Here is a 17,795-nt window from a genome sequence, read left to right as displayed (position 1 = left end):
TTATAGATTTTATGCAGAAGATGGTCAATGATATGGTGACATTAAATAATGACTAGATTACAATATGCGTCACAGACACTATATAGCATTTTTTTGGGGGGGGGGGTCTGGGAGTGTAGGCTTTCAGGTAGGATATAGTTGATCACAGGCTTCTTGTAGATCTTGGTGGTTGCCATACTCACAGGAATATAATTTGGGAGCCATTCAGCAATGCTGAGCTGTCCAATCTCTGTCGAAATTTTCTTCCTGTGGCCTGGTTTGGTTACCCCAATTGCTGTGAGATCCTGGAACAAAGAGCCCAGGTACATATATACCACAAACCACATGCATTTGATATAATCTACAATGGAGAGCTAAGCGTCTATGCAACATGTGTACAAGTGTACAGCAGTGTCTCTTTTGGGAAAATGTTCTTGATATACCCCAAATGATAATTGTGTAGAGAAACTAAAAGCCACTTTCCCACTTTTGCCTGGTCCTCTATTTTTAAATTTTTTTTTACCTCTGGAGTCATGCGGCTAATTGTTGGCACATCATAACCTGCATTCAGGAAGTTGGCTGTATAACACTCCAGCTGGAATTCACTTAGCCAATTATAAATGGCTGCAGCATCCTGTGAAAGAAAGAAAGGAAGGAAGAAAGGAAGAAAAGAAAAAAAGAAAAAGAAAGATCTCTTTTGAAAAAGACCCCTTAAATCCCTATTGTCCCTTGGTCATTTTACTAAAATATTCATAATGGTCTTGAGCACATGTATTAAAAAAAAACAAGCCAACAACAGACAAGCAGCAGGACATCAGCTCACCTGTCTCCAAATAAGGAAGATGGGAGCTTTAGTTGAAAACACAAGAGGACATTAGGTTTCCTATTTTAGTTGAAATTTAAGCCCCACTTTTTCTGAGTGAAGGGCCACTCATTAAACTCCGAGCGGGGCATCTATTTGAAAATAGCAGATTGTCAGCACTCGTGCTAGCTTGGACTTAACACCAGCTTTGCCATTCATCGGCATACTTGGTATGCAATTATTTAATCAATGTAATAAAATGTGTTCTTGATAAAGTGAAAAGATATGAACTAATTCTTATTCTTTGTAAATGGTCTTCAAGTGCACTTTCCAAATCAAGACCAGAGTATCGAAAGTGCAATTTTAATAGTTTCAAATGTACTGATTTGTTTCCAGTTATTAATAATACGATTCCTTGGAAAGATCTACAGCAAATCTAAGAAGTAATATTATTATGCAATTCCTTTGTGTACCACTGCTCTCAATATAAATGTTATTAGCAAAGTTTTTTTGACAAGAGCAACCTCTGCCATTGCACAGCTCTTTATAGTAGCCAGGGAAACTTCTGCTGCCCTTGGCATTCTACTCGATCTATTCTGATAACAATACCATAGACCTTGCCAGCAAAGGTTTCCAGACCAAGTAGATCCACCTAATATAGTATGCCTCTTTGTCAACACCACTCCAAAAAAGAGGAAACACACAGTAGTCTTAACACACTCGCAGCCCCAGCACTGCCTTTGTTGTTCTTCTACCTTCCACTATTACTCTTCTGCATCCTTTGAAATTCTTCTGTCCATTATTATTATTATTATTATTATTATTATTATTATTATTATTATTATTATTTGGATTTTGTATGCCGCCCCTCTCCATAGACTCGGGGCGGCTAACAACAGTGATAAAAAACAGCATGTAACAATGCAATATTAAAACAATTAAAAAACCCTTATTATAAAACCAAACATACATACATACATACAAACATACCATGTATAAATTGTAAAGGCCTAGGGGGAAAGAGTATCTCAGTTCCCCCATGCCTGACGGCAAAGGTGAGTTTTAAGAAGCTTACGAAATTCCAGGCAAAAGTGGCACCAGTTGATTTTAAGGAATATCTGATATCAACATTTCTAAGGGTTGTCTGTTCTTTGAACAAAGAAATTACAATACCTTCCCTTCCAGGAGCTGCTCTGGGCGTAGATATTGGTGGGAGAAGATCCTGTCATTGGAGAAATTCTGATGCATTTGTGTCCCTGCAAAGAATCAAAGCAAAAATGAGAGCAGGCGACCACGCCTTGGAGCAGAGGTCTTCAAACTTGGCAACTTTAAGACTTGTGGACTTCAACTCCCATAATTCTTCCTACTGCTCTGCTGGCTGGAGAATTCTGGGAGTTGAAGTCCCCAAGTCTTAAAGTTGTCAAGTTTGAAGACCCCTGCCTTGGAGGAATCAATGCAGGACACAGCCATGCCAATGTTACGTTGCTACATAATATTTGTTTGAACAGGGCGTGGAAGAGAATTAGAAATCCTTTCATTGTGATGGTAGCGCTTTCTGCATTTACAGCTATGGAATTCACAAATCGGGAATGTGCATTTTATTTACATTTCTGTCTTGTAATTTTTTTATTTCAAAAGCCATGTTTTCTCAAAAGCTACCAGTGGCTTCTTGGGGGAGTAGGGGGAATACAATTGAACAGTAAGACCAATTTTATTTTAAACAATGTATTGTTTTAAAGTCAAATCTCATGTGCTCTTGAATTTCAATTTTTCATCGCTCATACCAAAGACATTCAGGCATAGATTTTCATGGACATCTGGAGCATACCTTTCAGAAGTGTGGAGCTTCTCCTGTCATTGTTTTTAGCCAATATGGCCAATGGGAAATCTGGGAGTTATAATCCAAACTCATTTAGAGGTTATCAAGACGGGAAAAGCTGTTGTATGAATGCAGCATTTGACACTGCAGGGCAGATAGCAAGAGCCTTGTTCTAAGTCTACCTAGTAGACATATTCTCCAAATCACCTGAGGGCAGGACAAGAACCAATGGATGGAAACTAATCAAGGAGAGAAGCAACCAGTAACTAAGGAGAAATTTCCTGACATAACAATTAATCAGTGGAACAGCTTGCCTCCAGAAGTTGTAAGTGCTCCAACACTGGAAGTTTTTAAGAAGAGATGGGACAACTATTTGTATGAAATGGTATAGGGTTTCCTGCTTGAACAGGGGGTTGGACTAGAAAACCTCCAATAACTCTGCTATTCTGTTTAGAAATTAAATAGCAAGGTCTTCCTGCCATGCAAGAATGCCAATCCAGCTGAACTTTCACCTCCTGCAAAGCTTGTATTTGTTGCTATTAGGAAAGAGGCTCTGTTTCCCCTTTCCACCTCTGTGACATCTATTCCTCTTATCTCAAGATGACAACATCTCTACTTACCCAAGGAGTTGGTTTGACCATTGTGAGAATTTGAACTTGGGACATGTTGCTGCAGATCCTCCCCACCAGGCAAAAGTGGCTGCAAACACAAGAGTGAAGAGACTCTCAGTCATCAAGTTTCCCAGACATAGGATTTCTTCCCCTTGTACTCAAAATATTTTGCATATAGAATCAGCAAAAGCATACTTGCAACTGGGCAATGAACTGGTTGTTCTTTTAATTCCTCCCCTGCAGATCAGCATCACTCATCTATGGAAGCTCTATATCAGGAGTGTCAAACTCAAGGCCTGAGGGCCAGATCTGGTCCACGAGGTGCTTAGATCGGGCCTAATCGGTTATTATTATTATTATTATTATTATTATTATTATTATTATTATTATTATTATTATTATATCGGGTCTGTGGGTTGCCCTGGAAACAGTGAGGGACCGGCCTGTGGTGCCTCTGCCAGTGACAATGGTGAAAAATACTCAGAGAGTTAACTGGTAGAATGAGCAGTTGTTTATTCGGCTAGAGCTGACAGGGTTAACGCAAACGGGTTACAGTTAAATCGCTCTAAAAGAAAGTGCCGCGGCTTTGTATTTATAGGGTTCCCAAAGTAACAAACTCTATCTGACATGGTAACAAGTCTCCCGCCAAATGAAGCAACCAATCAGGACGGCTTAGGAGGCTCCATGCAGATTCTGAACTCTGGAACCTTCTTCATGAATATTTAACAAATGGAGCTTGGGAGGGCCATGGGCAGCCCTCCTGAGCTCCGCTTTCGCTGGCAGAGTGTTGCAGGGAGCCATTGCAGCAGAAAATGGAGTTCGGGAGCCCAGTTTTGTCGGCAGAGTGCTCGGGCCACCACAGGCGTCCCCGACATGAGTGACATTGAGCTGGCCAGGCCCAGGTCAAACACAATCCTGATTCGGGTCTCAATAAAATTGAGTTTTGACACCCCTGCTCTATAACATTTTCAAAGCCCAGGAGGGAAAAGAAAGGGAATGGGAATGCAAAGCATCACCAATCCATCCCCAAAGACAAAGACTGCTGTCCCCTCATACCCAGTTTGTTACATCAGCACTGCTTTATGTAAAAGGATTGTATGGTTATTTCTTGGGAGTTCTGTCAGATACAGTGCCTCTGTCCTTTCAAATGGCTGCCATATAACATCCAGTTACATCTTTATTTTTTATTTTTAGAAAAGTTTTATTAAATATATACATATTAAAAACAGAAAAAACAGAACATTGTATTTTCAATATCTTGATTTGTGGATACAGCTGTGATACGTCTGTTAAAGGACAATACAACATAAATCCCCCCCCCCCAAACTGTGCCTTCGACAGTTTATATTTTACAATTCTACGGTCTATAGCATCAGTGCAATTATCAGTGTAACATTGATAATAGTAATAATAATAATAAATATCTAATGATAAATAAATGAGGTGTTGCTTACAATCTTAATCATTTATATCCTTATTTTTATCTCTAATTCCAGTTTTGTTTATAATCTATCTAACTTTTTGTTTTCCACATTATGTACAGAATAAAACACAGCACTGCTTTATGTAAAAGGATTGTATGGTTATTTCTTGGGAGTTCTGTCAGATATAGTGCCTCTGTCCTTTCAAATGGCTGCCATATAACATCCAGTTACATCTTTAAATAATAAAGAAGAACGTCCTTCCCCAACCAGCCGGCTTCTAATAATCTTCAGATTATAACTCTCAGATTTGCCAGGCTGAAGATGAGAACAAACGTAGTAAGAACGTATTATTATGTTTTCCATAGTGGGGAGTAATCTAGTTGTGGAGGACCTGGAACCTGAACAGAAATATAGCCTCTAGGGAAAGAGCTACAATCACCTCTGCCACTCAACAGTGCTTAAATCAAATTCAGAGCTCTTATGTCTGACAAAGGTCTTTAAAAAACCTGCAGCTCAATCTTTTCTTAAATGAGGAAATATTCCTACATCTCCTCTAGCCTGGCCATAAAAAGCACATTATCTCTCACAATTGATTTCTTTTTAGTGGGGTTTTTCTTTCTGATAACCGTCTTGCTATTCACCCATTAGCAAATCATGAACTTGAGCATCCAAGTGAATTTTAAGGAGCTTATTTCTCACCTGGGGCTTCCAAGTGAGATATAAGCTTCTTAAAAATGAGAATGGCTTGAAGGCAGTATCACCTGAGTGGAAGTACATCACAATGTCATGGTATAGTCCCAGACGCCTGCTAATATTAGGACCAGGACCAGGAAGAAGCATTCAAGAAGTGGATCCTGTGCTGCTGGGTCCCATAAATAAAGCCAAGCCAGCAACCAGTCCAAACATTCCTGTCATAGACCCAGGTATTCCTCCACTCAGCCCTTACAGTGAATGGCTGCATTTTTTTTACTACCACTGTGGGTGTGGCTTATTTTGTGGGTGTGGCTTACCAGCCATGTGGCTGGTGGCTTGATAATCATGTGACCAGGGGCTGGCTTAAAGGTCATATAACTGGCTTAAAGGTGGCCAACTTGACGTCACTCATGTCAAGAGTTTGGGTTAGGGTGCCTGACCTCTCCTCGCCTCAGAGAGATACAATTACCCTTACTATTACTGAACATCCAAAATATACTGTTTAATTCTATGCATATATGCCATATGTGTACATACATATTACACACAGGCACACAAAAATATACATTATCTACTATATAAAGTGTATGTACTCACACACACGCACAGCTCTTCTAAAATTATACACATTCAACTTTGTTTACTGTGATAGGAAAAACATACCCAGAGCCCAGAAGGGGGAAAAAGAAAAAATAGCACAACTGGCTCTGCCAACACCATTTAATCTATTACTTCCTCTTTCTCCCTCTAAATTTTCCCTTGAGTGATTTCAATTCCAAAATATCTTATATTAAACAGACTGATAGTATATTAGTAAATAGTTATATTATTTTGGTGTCCCTTCTCTTTTATAATATTTAAAAAACTGTTTATAATCATTATCTTTTAATTATTGGTATACACTTTAAAAATGATGTTACCTCCTCGTTCTAATTTTGTCATTTGTGTTACAGTGATCCCCCGATCATTGCGAGGGTTCCGTTCCAGGACCCCCCCGCAATGATCGGTTTTTCACGAAGTAGCGCTGCGGAAGTAAAAACACCATCTGCGCATGCGCAGATGGTGTTTTTACTTCCGCAGCGCTAGCGAGGAGCCGAAGATTGGGGTTCCTGGGAAGGGGACTCAGCTGGAAAGCGGCGCTGGGGTTTACTTTTGTGCTCACTTTGCTTCAGTTTCTAACTATATTCATTTTCTATCCAATTACAAAACATTATAATATTCAGATTCTTCTCTGTCTTTGAGTTTTATTGTCATTCTATTCGTTTTGGCACAATTGAAGATTTTTTAAAGCATGGAATCTTGGATCCTTTCCATTTTTGTGCATATGATGGAATATAATCATTCTATAAAGCAGTGATGGCGAACCTTTTTCGGCTCGGGTGCTAAAAGGGTGTATGCTCGTGTGGTAGTGCACATGCACATGCCCATACCCATAATGCAATGCCCTGTGTGTGCACACAACCATTACCCACGTTGCCCTTCCCCACATATGTGCACAGGCCTCACTGAAGCCTCCAAACTTCCAGTAGGCCCATTGGTGAAATTGGACATTCAGAAATGGAAGTGGAACTGTCCTACTGCTTGCCTTCAGATAGTTGCAACCAGGCCTCATACACCTCAGCCTATTTCTTCTGTAGGTTTTCCTGAAGGCCTGTGTAGCTGATAACTGTTATCGGCTGCAGAGGCTTTCAGGAAAGCCTTGCCGGCTGCAGAATGACTATATGTATGTTTTTTATATATTGGGTTTCCTTGTTTTTAGACTTTTTAAAATGTATTATTGTTATTTTAGAGTTTAACTATTAGATTTGTCATTATATATTGTTTTTATCGTTGCTGTGAGCCGCCCCGAGTCTACGGAGAGGGGCGGCATACAAATCTAATTAATAATAATAATAATAATAATAATAATAATAATAATAATAATAATAATAAATGGGCCAAGATGTGAGAGGCCTGGTTACAACTGTCCAAAGGTAAAGAAGTTCCTGAATCCCACGAATCCCACGAATCCCAGCGGCCAGTTAGGTCTTCTCCGGGTCCCGTCAACTAAACAATGCCACTTGGCGGGACCCAGGGGAAGAGCCTTCTCTGTGGCGGCTCCGGCCCTCTGGAACCAACTCCCCCCAGAGATTAGAATTGCCCCCACCCTCCCTGCCTTTCGTAAGCTATATAAATCCAATAAAACTTGAAACTTGAAACTGAAGGCTTCCAACAGCGAAAAGGAGGCTGAGGGTGAGCACACAAGTGAACTCCCGGTTGGCCTGTTGGGCCGTTTTTGCCATAAGAAGAATGAAAACAGCCAAAAAGAAGGCTAAAAATCAGCTGGGCAGAGTGCGCATGTGTGCTGGAACTGACAATAATTAATAATAATAATAATAATTTATTGGATTTGTATGCTGCCCCTTTCCGCAGACTCGGGGGCGGCTAATAACAATAATAAACACAACATGTACAATCCAATAATAAAAACAACTAAAAACCCCTATTAATACAATCCAATAATAAAAACAACTAAAAACACCTCACATGCCCTCAGATATGGCTTCGTGTGCCATAGGTTCACCATCACTGCCATAAAGGGTTGCTGGAACTATGGCAATTGGTGAAGATTACCATAAATTCCATTCTTAAAATTATCAAGGCTTCACATGTCTTTGAATTCTGTTATGCTGCTGCTGTGTTGGGTGCTTTCCGCTCGTGAATCTGATGAATGTATTACAGTGTCCCCTCGATTTTCGCGGGGGATGCGTTCCGAGACTGCCCGCGAAAGTCAAATTTCCACGAAGTAGAGATGTGGAAGTAAATACACTATTTTTGGCTATGAACAGTATCACAAGCCTTCCCTTAACATTTTAAACCCCTAAATTAGAATTTCCCATTCCCTTAGCAATCATTTAGATTATTACTCACCATGTTTATTTATTAAAGTTTATTTTAAAAAAATTATTAAAGGCAGATGAAAGTTTGGCAATGACATATGATGTCATCAGGCGGGAAAAACCATGGTACAGGGGAAAAAACCGTGAAGTATGTTTTAATTAATATTTTGGAAAAACCGTGAAAATCGGGGGAACACTGTACTTTGAAATCAACTTCAGCCAGATAAGCGCTGGTGTTGGGTAAATATGAGCTGAAGATCACAGCATAAAAGATTCTCATGTTTTTGCACAAAAAAATTACTATTTCCTTACCTTCACATTCTCAATGAGGATTCCCATGAATTGTCCATTGGTACCCTCAGTACTTTGACCGCTACCAGCACTTCGGATACTGCCAATACTGCCTTCGCTGCCCACACTGTTTCTATCACCTGCTGGACAGGAGGGGAGAGATTTCAAATGGAATTTTGTAAAGAGGAAGAGGAGGGAGATTATGGAAGCTTTTCTTCCATAAGAAAGAAATTGTTAGGTAAAAAGAAAGCAATCGATAGCAGCCATTTTCACAGCCCTGCAGGCTCTGGCACGGAACCCAAAATTAAAACCCCATTTTCTAATTAGACTTAGAAGCCCCAGTTTTTCAGGAAGAGATTAGTCAGCAAGCAATGAAGGAATTTAGCTATGTGACACTTTCCTTCCATCAGCCTCCACTTATTCTGATTTTGACTCTAAATCCATCATACCGGGTTATCTGAGGGAAGATGGCAATAACGAACAAGCAGGTAAGTAGAGCAAACAATGATTGCTGGTTTTGGAGGAATGCCTAGGAATGCCAAAGTTGCACGTGCAGATGGAAGGAGACAAAAGTGTGTCACACTGTTAGATGTGTGTGTTAGGTGTGGGCGGCATAGCCAGCATAATTCTGCCCTGAGAAGGAAAACTGTCCTATGGAATAGAATAGAATAGAACAGAATAGAATAGAAGAGAATTAGAATAGAATTAGAAGAGAAGAGAATTAGAACAGAATAGAATTCTTTATTGGCCAAGTGTGATTGGACACACAAGGAATTTATCTTTGGTGCATAAGCTCTCTATGTACATAAAAGAAAATATACTGTACATTTGTCAAGAATCATCAAGAACAACACTTAATGATTGTCATAGGGTAAAAATAAGCAATCAGGAAACAATCAATATTAATATAAATCATAAGGATACAAGCAACAAGTTACAGTCATACAGTCATAAGTGGGAGGACATGGGTGATAGAAATGATGAGAAGACTAATAGTAATAGTAATGCAGCCTTAGTGAATATTTTTAAAATATTTTAATGAAGCAGCAAATTAATGCACCTTTAGTGGGATTACTAGATAGGGTTGGAAGTGTCCACAGATGCATACTACAAATGTAGCAGCATAGTGTGCATGTACAAGAATAGGCAAAATGTATTCCTGCAATGGTTGCTGAACTGTAATCCTCAGCAACTCTTGCCATTGGCTAAGGTAGCAGTCAGCAATATTTGAAGCACAGATACACACATCCTCCATCTTTTCAACAAAGAGAGAAGCAAGAATGAGGCCCCAACAGTGCTATGCATGCACACGTACACCCGCATGTAAATCAGTCAAGAACAAGTGGGTATGCGTGAGTGAGGACGTGTCTCCAAAGCTAAATACTCCAGTGATAAATATCTCCTCTCCTTGCTGCTTTTCCCCCCTGGCCTGTGTTCTCCTATGTCTCAGGCTGAAGCCGTCGTTTTGAGTTGGAGACTTCGGCCTGCCACAAATAGAATAGTACTGTGGGAATTGCGGAGGAGTGGTTGCATGAGAGGGGAAAATACTGGCCACAACAAATTCCTTCCAAAGATTCAAGGTCATCTTTTGTTCAGCACCAGCCAGAAATACAGGGGCAGATCGTGGACGTTGAAAGAAGCGGAGTGGTCCACGTGATGAACTTGCAGGAGTGGGGACAAGGGATGAGCCTTAACCTGGGTGGAGAACTGTAAGAAAGATTAGTACAGTGGTACCTCTACCTAAGAACGCCTCTACTTAAGAACGTTTCTACATAAGAACCGGATGTTCAAGATTTTTTAGCCTCTACTTAAAAATCATTTTCTACTTAAGAATCTGAGCCCAGAAAAAATTCCCAGGAAATTTGAGAGTGGCACGAAGGCCCGGCTAGTTTCCTGCCATTCCCCCTGGGTTTCCCCCTCTGGCGCAGTGCATGGGAGGCAGCCTCGTGCCGGGTGTTTGGGAGGTGCATACTCCTCCTTGCTGCCTCAAAGTCCCTCTTTTTTTCTTTTTTTAAGCCTTACAGTTTTGGATTTTTTTGATTCCCCTCACTTCACCTTCTTCCTTCGGCAGCGACTCTCCTCCTCCTCTTCTTCCTCTTCCTCCCCCCACCCAAATTCCAAGCTTTTATTTCTTTCCTAATGGGTTTGCATGCATTATTTGCTTTTACATTGATTCCTATGGGAAAACTTGCTTCTACTTACAAACTTTTCTACTTAAGAACCTGGTCACGGAACGAACTAAGTTCTTAAGTAGAGGTACCACTGTATCGGTTTGACTACAGTTCATATCTCACATGGCTATGTCAATAAATTGGAACTTGGAAGGGTCCAGAGAAGGTTTGGACTCTGACTATTTCTCGGATGTTCATTGGGATACTAACACTATGCCGCAGTCAGGCAGCCCGACTGCTAGGAAGCCCAGCCCAGCTGTATCCCTGACCTGGGCTCTCCGGTGCTGGAGCAGTCCTAGTCAAGGTGAGGTAGCCCCAACCTGTAGGGAGGCTGAGAGAAGCGTCAGGATGTAGTTGTAGCTCACCAGGTGGGGTGGCTGTGGCAACCTGCAGTCCCTTTGCATGGCTCTGGCACTGATGTGTGGACACCGTGCGGGAAAGAGTCAGGCCTGCATGTAGAGACAAAACATGCATGTCAGAACAGAGCGCATGTAAAGGTAAGGCAGTGGAGTGGGCAGGTCTGCATGGCCATTTTTCCCAGTGGGGCACACTGTGCAGGGCTACACTGCATGGACCAAGGGGCTGTTTTAGAGGACAATTTTGGTAATGAAATACATATGTTCATCTAAAGCAGAGGTCTTCAAACTTGGCAACTTGAAGACTTGTGGACTTTAACTCCCAGAATTCTCCAGCCAGCATAGCTGGCTGGAGAATTCTGGGAGTTGAAGTCCACAAGTCTTCAAATTGCCAAGTTTGGGGACCCCTGATCTAAAGGTTTAAAGTGGATTATTTGTTATTTATTCATTACCTAGATCGGTGATGGTGAATCTATGGCACACGTGCCACATGTGGCCTGTGGAGTCATATTTATAGGCACGTGAGGCGTTGCTCTATGTCACATATATGCACGCTGATTTTCGGCCTTCCAGAGGGTGGGGGAAGCCGTTTTCACCCTCCTCAGGCTTCAGGAAGCCTCCTGAAGCCTGGGGAGAGCAAAAAATGGCTCAATAGGCCTACCGGTAGTCCAGAGACTTCAGTGAGGCCTGCGTCCATGTACAGCGGAGTTGTGGGGGAACTGCATGCATGCACAGAGAGGGCATTGCATTATGGGTGAGGGCACTGTTGCACACGCATGTGCCCTTTTGGCACCGAAGCAAAAAAAGGTTCGCCATCACTGACCTAGATGTTTCCAGACCGCTTCTTTAACAAATAGTTTCAGCACCATATAAATGGATATTATCAACAGAATCAGGATCCTAATACAAGTAGTCCTCGACCTATGGCCATTTGTTCAGCGACTGCAAAGTTACAGTGCTGCTGAATGAATGGTGGTTATAGCAGGTCCCAGGAATGCCAGCCATCTCAGCACTGCTGTGGCCATGTGATTGTGATCTGGGCCCTAGGCAAATGGCTGGCACTTATGATTGGTTGCAGTGCCCGGCGATCACATGATTGCCGTTTGCAACTTTCCCTGCTGACTTCCCCAGACAGTCAATGGGGAAGCCAGTAGGAAAGGTTGCAGGTTGTTGAGTTAAATCCTCCTCCGGCTCCTGTTTCTGTGCCAGCCACTTATACAATCTGTACACCTTCTTGGACTTGTGCCATGCCCTTGGGCACCCTCCCCAACCGATGTTGTACTTCATATATATTTCCTGGCTCATCCCCATCCCTGTGTACCGTCCTTGACACGCACCCTGCCTCTTGTGCTCACTCCCCAACCCACATGTTCACATACCCACCCTGATCCTGACTGCACCCCTACGCCCTGTCCCCACGCCCCTACATACCCTCCCCACCCTGTACAGTTCGTGGGCACCCTTTTTGATCTGTGCTGCATTCCCACATACAGTCTCTGATCTACACCCCTTTTCTGAGGCACGTCCCTCCCCTCCCGCTCTCAGCAGTCTGCATCACCCCCTTCCTGCCCCACCCTGCACTTCTTGTAGACCCCTTCTATACTCTCCCTGACCCATGCTGCACTTCCGTGCACCCTCCCCAATCTTCGTCTCCCACCCACTCCAACACTTGCCATTCCTCTCCTACGAAACTGTGCACCCCTCACAAAAATAAAGAGATTTTGCAGAGTTTTTTCCCTATTAGAAGCAATAATACAATAATAGAATTTATATCATTTATTTTTTTAATAATCGTCTCCAAACTTTAATTTCTTAAGAACATGGAACAAGTTTAAAATATGAGTATTTTACTTCGCTAGGTATTCAAATACATTCAAACTGGACATTGATAACATCGATCTACAGATTGAAGATAATTAGATATTTGCAACCAGTCTAAAACAAGATGAGTGGATGAGGCAAATAGCTAAATTACCTTTAAGATTGTATTTGCATCTCTGCAAGTTTCCCTTCGATAAATGATACTTTGTATTGTATTTGGATATTGACATAGTCCATCATTTGGGAGATTTTGATGGGTGTCTTTTATCAGTCCAAAACTGTTGTGCAACTGTTTCAACTGTCTTACCTTATTGGGCTCTCAATGTTAAAAAAAAAGTAAAAAAGGATGAAAAATACAGGACAACTACAAACAGAATATATAAAGCAGAATGAAGAACAATATAAGCTATGTCTGTAGTGTCCCATATAGAAATACAGTAAATTGAAGTCTTAAATATCTGAAGACATCAAGTTCTCTGGCCTGTTAATTTGTATGTAAGTATGTATGTGTTTGTGTGTGTATATATATCGTAGATTTATATATTATTTATATATATATATATATATCACGTTTTTGCTGAATTTGAAAATTAAGGGAGACTAGGATAGCTATATATATATATATTTGTATGCTACGTGTGTATGTTATATATGTACAGTGGAACCTCGACATACGAGCAGCTCTACTTACGAGCTACTCGAGATAAGAGCTGGGAGGGGAGCGACATTTTTGTTCGCCTCCCGAGCTCACATTCGGGATACGAGCGCCAAGGAGCTGTCTCCTGAAGCCGAACACTAACTTCCGCTTTCGGCTTCAGGAGACAGCTCCTTGGCGCTCGTATCCCGCGTGTTTTAAAAGGTTCCTGAAGCCGAACACTAACTTCCGCGTTCGGATTCAGCAGACAGCTGCGAAGCAGCGCGCGTGTTTTAAAACGTGGCAGCCGGCCTGGGGGGCTCGGGGGGAAGCCCCCGAGCCTCCCAGGCCGGCTCTGACGTTTTAAAACACGCGGGATACGAGCGCCAAGGAGCTGTCTCCTGAAGCCGAAAGCGGAAGTTAGTGTTCAGCTTCAGGAGACAGCTGCAAAGCGGTGCGCGTGTTTTAAAACGTCAGAGCCGGCCTGGGGGGCTCGGGGGCTTCCCCCCGAGCCCCCCAGGCCGGCTCTGACGTTTTAAAACACGCACACCGCTTCGCAGCTGTCTGCTGAATCGGAACGCGGAAGTTAGTGTTCCGGATTCAGCAGAGAGCTGCGAAGCAGCGCGCGTGTTTTAAAATGTCAGAGCCGGCCTGGGGGGCTCGGGGGCTTCCCCCCGAGCCCCCCAGGCCGGCTCTGACGTTTTAAAACACGCGCACCGCTTTGCAGCTGTCTCTGAACGCTAACTTCCGCGTTCGGCGGCAGCGGTTTTTGTTGTTGTTGCACGGATTAATTGACTTTACATTGTTTCCTATGGGAAACAATGTTTCGTCATACAAGCGTTCTGACTTACGAGCCTCCTTCCGGAACCAATTAGTCTCGTAAGTCGGGGTTCTACTGTATATAGGTATGTTATGTATGCATGTTATATAAGTACAGTATATATATATTATATATTATATATAATAGTATATTATGTATATTATATATATTAAACTTATATGATCACCCATCTCACATGAAGTGACTCTTTTCAAGGTCTTTCCATATTAAAAACATGGCATGGAGATGGGGTTGGAAGGAAGGGAGGGAGAGGGAGCTTCCTCTAAAGCAGTGGTTCTCAACCTTGGGGTCGGGACCCCATTTGGGGTCAAACAACCATTTCACAGAGGTCACCTAAGACCATGGGAAAGAAATTTCCAATGGTGTTAGCAACTAAAGCTTCTATTCTGACATCTCGGAACATATTTTTACAATCCAACCAATCAGGCATTTACAGGGGGGTGTCCCTCTGACCTCTTGCCAATCAGCTTAAAGATCTGTTGGAAGAATTGGCACTAAACTTATAGTTGGGGGTCACCACAAGATGAGGAACTGTACTAAGGGGTCGCGGCATTAGAAAGGTTGAGAACTACTGCTCTAAAGTGTATGAGCCTTGGTGGTGCAGTGGTTAGAGTGCAGTACTGCAAACTACTTCTGCTGATTACCAGCTGCTAGCAGTTTTCCAGATTGAATCTCAGTAGGATCAGGGTTGACTCAGCCTTCCATCCTTCCAAGGTTGGGAAAATGAGGACCCAGATTATTGGGAGCAATATGCTTTACAGCCCTTAGAGAGGGCTGTAAAGTATTGTGAAGCGGTATATAAGTCCAAATGCTATTGCTGCTGCTACTAATAACTATTGCTTCCAATTAGCAACAAAAGGCCCAGCAGGTATTGCCATGAGTAACTCTGATTGGAATAGGAGACTATGAGATTTATTTTATATAACAAAGGAGTTGATGAAGCCATGAAAAAATAGTGTAAAAGGGATGTCCTGGAACACGGAACCACAAATATATCCAGCTTTTTCCTCCACCCACCAATCACATTGTTTGACTCTCATGAAACTTTCCCTTCATAACCCTGGGCCAACCTGTCCGCTTGCTGATTACTTCTACAATGGATGGGGGAAAGTAGCCAACTCGGTCGGTGCCTTTCTGAGCATCGTGGATATGTCCCTTCCAGCGTCCATCTGCATGCTGCTCCAGGACCTAGCAAAACAAAAGAAAAGAATCCCCATCAGCAGGTTGAAACGGCAAGAAGGGTCATTAATCCTAGCTCCCTGCTCCTGTAAGCTGGATTTTCTAAGAGCTGGCATGTTGCCTAGTGAGCATGGATATAAGAATAGGGGAAATCTCTGTTATTCAAAGCTAGCCTTTGCTATGAACTTGCTAGCCATCTCCCTGTTTGTCTCCACTTACAAAATGGGAGTACGTGCAGGTAGTCCTCTACTTACAGCAGTTCATTACAGACTTATGCTTCTTTTTCAAACTTATGACCGTTTCAGCATTCCCATGGTCATCGGAATGGCAACTGACTCATATTTACGTCTGCCGCAGTGTCCCGGGATTACCTGATCCCATTTTGAGACCTTCTGACAAGCAAAGTCAATGGGGAAACCAGATTTGCTTAGCAACTGCAGAGATTCACTCAACAATCGTGGCAGGAAAGGTCATAAAATGGGGCAAAACTCACTTAACAACGTTCTCGCTTAGCGACAGAAATTTTAGGCTCAATTGTGGTGCTAAATTGGGGACTACCACTATAGTGGCCTAGAACTACAGGACTGTTGTAAGGATTAAAATGAATTAATGTGTGTGAGATTCTTTTATTTTATTTTTACATAAGATGCATTCTTAACACTTGAAAGAAGTAGTAAATAAAAATGAAGTAGTAAAATAAAAGATGGAATAAAAACTAAAGAATTAGTATTAGTCACATTTGTCTTGATCTAAAGGTTAAACATTTCCTTTAAAAAACTGGAAACTAAGCTTGTTACCTGAATTTTGTACCTGCACCTAAAACTGAGATTCGTCACTTTGTACCTCTGCAAAAGTTGTGCCACACACAAAATATGCTACAAAGCCTATTATTTAATGAACCTTTTTTTTTGGTACATTCTTTTTAAAAACCTTTGCTGGCATCTGAACACACTGCCAACAGAGATTCAATTATACATGTACTTTCTCCAATCACCTACTCTAAGGATTTGCTGCTTCTTTTAAGACAAATCAAAGTTATATTTGTTCTTTTTCTCAGCATAATAATGAAGCCCCTCCATGAAAAAAAGAAGACCCATAACAAAGTGAAAGTGATGAGAGAACACTTCAGAGGACAGTAATAGCTATTAGCCATGTAAGATCTTACACGACTTCCATCAATTTCTCACCGTGATGACATCTCCAGCACGGATGTTAAGAGCTGTTGGATCGTGGAGATTCCAGAAATCCTTTAAAGCCCGGACTTTCAGGATTCCTGATGCCTCTGATGACAGGTGATAAATAAGGAGAGAGAAAGAAGGAGGAGGAGACAGAAATGAGCAAAATAAATAAATAAATGTCAAGGAACAGGAAGATGATACTGTTATTTACAAAACAGATCATTTCTCCTGTTTCCCCACAGCTGGCAAACTCTTCAAGCAACCAGTATACTCTTTCCCACTTCCTTACTTAGCTTAAGATTCAGAGTCAGCAGTGGGGTTCCAACCTAAGTCTTTCTAGGTTGGGCATTTATATCACAGCAGATGACCTTCTCACTTCAGATTTATGGCAAGAGTCCCCAAACTTAGCAACTTTAAGACTTGTGGACTTCAACTCCCAGAATTCTCCAGCTGGAGAATTCTAGGAGTTGAAGTCCACAAGTCTTAAAGTTGCCAAGTTTGAAGACCTCTGATCTATGCTGCTTAAAAAAATAAAGGGAACACTTAAACAATACAATATGACTCCAAGTAAATCAAACTTCTGTGAAATCAAACTGTCCACTTAGGAAGCAACACTGATTGACAGTCAATTTCACACGCTGTTGTGCACATTCAACTTTGTACAGAACAAAGTATTCAATGAGAATATTTCATTCATTCAGATCTAGGTTGTGTTATTTGAGTGTTCCCTTTATTTTTTTGAGCAGTGTATTTCAGTTGCTCACCTCTTAGGAGCTGCTTGATATCCTTGCTGGCATGTGAAGTGGTGAACTGGTTCACAATATCCAAGGCTGTCTGGTTGTAGGTGTTGCGAATGTTGACATCAATGCCCCCCTAAAAAGGAAAAGATTAAATTGAAAAAGGAGAAAGATTAAAAAGACTATAGAATGAGGCTCTCTGCAAGTTAGGGATTGTTTTATTAAGGTCGAGCCTGTTTCCAGGGGACCTTCTAAAATAAAGGCCACATTGTCGGCAAATGCCTGGGCTTTATATTGCTCCTTTTTAATTTTTAGTCCCTTCATCTCTTTTTCAAGTTAGGGATTTTTTATTCCCCTTGAACTGTGGATCCCTGGTGCTC

The 17,795-nt window shown here is 41.8% G+C and overlaps 1 protein-coding gene across 5 annotated transcripts in view; it reads right to left on the bottom strand.

Annotated features, from left to right (window-relative positions):
* The window catches only part of CASKIN2 (CASK interacting protein 2), a 142,784-nt gene that overhangs the window by 15,273 nt on the left and 109,716 nt on the right, over positions 1 to 17,795 (bottom strand). The window contains exons 9-17 of one of the 5 annotated variants that reach the window (XM_070739929.1): positions 17,443 to 17,551; positions 16,688 to 16,782; positions 15,392 to 15,509; positions 10,939 to 11,118; positions 8,520 to 8,638; positions 3,221 to 3,299; positions 1,955 to 2,037; positions 503 to 613; positions 183 to 284 (exon numbers count right to left, since the gene is read on the bottom strand). In XM_070739929.1, coding sequence (XP_070596030.1) covers positions 183 to 284; positions 503 to 613; positions 1,955 to 2,037; positions 3,221 to 3,299; positions 8,520 to 8,638; positions 10,939 to 11,118; positions 15,392 to 15,509; positions 16,688 to 16,782; positions 17,443 to 17,551 — 996 coding nt within the window. Of the gene's footprint in view, positions 1 to 182; positions 285 to 502; positions 614 to 1,954; positions 2,038 to 3,220; positions 3,300 to 8,519; positions 8,642 to 10,938; positions 11,119 to 15,391; positions 15,510 to 16,687; positions 16,783 to 17,442; positions 17,552 to 17,795 lie in introns of all 5 variants that reach the window. The other 4 variants (XM_070739930.1, XM_070739931.1, XM_070739932.1 and 1 more) reach the window with 4 other exon arrangements.

This window comes from Erythrolamprus reginae, chromosome 2 (genome assembly GCF_031021105.1).
Source record: "Erythrolamprus reginae isolate rEryReg1 chromosome 2, rEryReg1.hap1, whole genome shotgun sequence".
In the NCBI taxonomy this organism is placed as follows: domain Eukaryota; kingdom Metazoa; phylum Chordata; class Lepidosauria; order Squamata; family Dipsadidae; genus Erythrolamprus; species Erythrolamprus reginae.
Note: the sequence above shows the minus strand (reverse complement) of the source record. Positions and strands in the feature narration are given on the sequence as shown.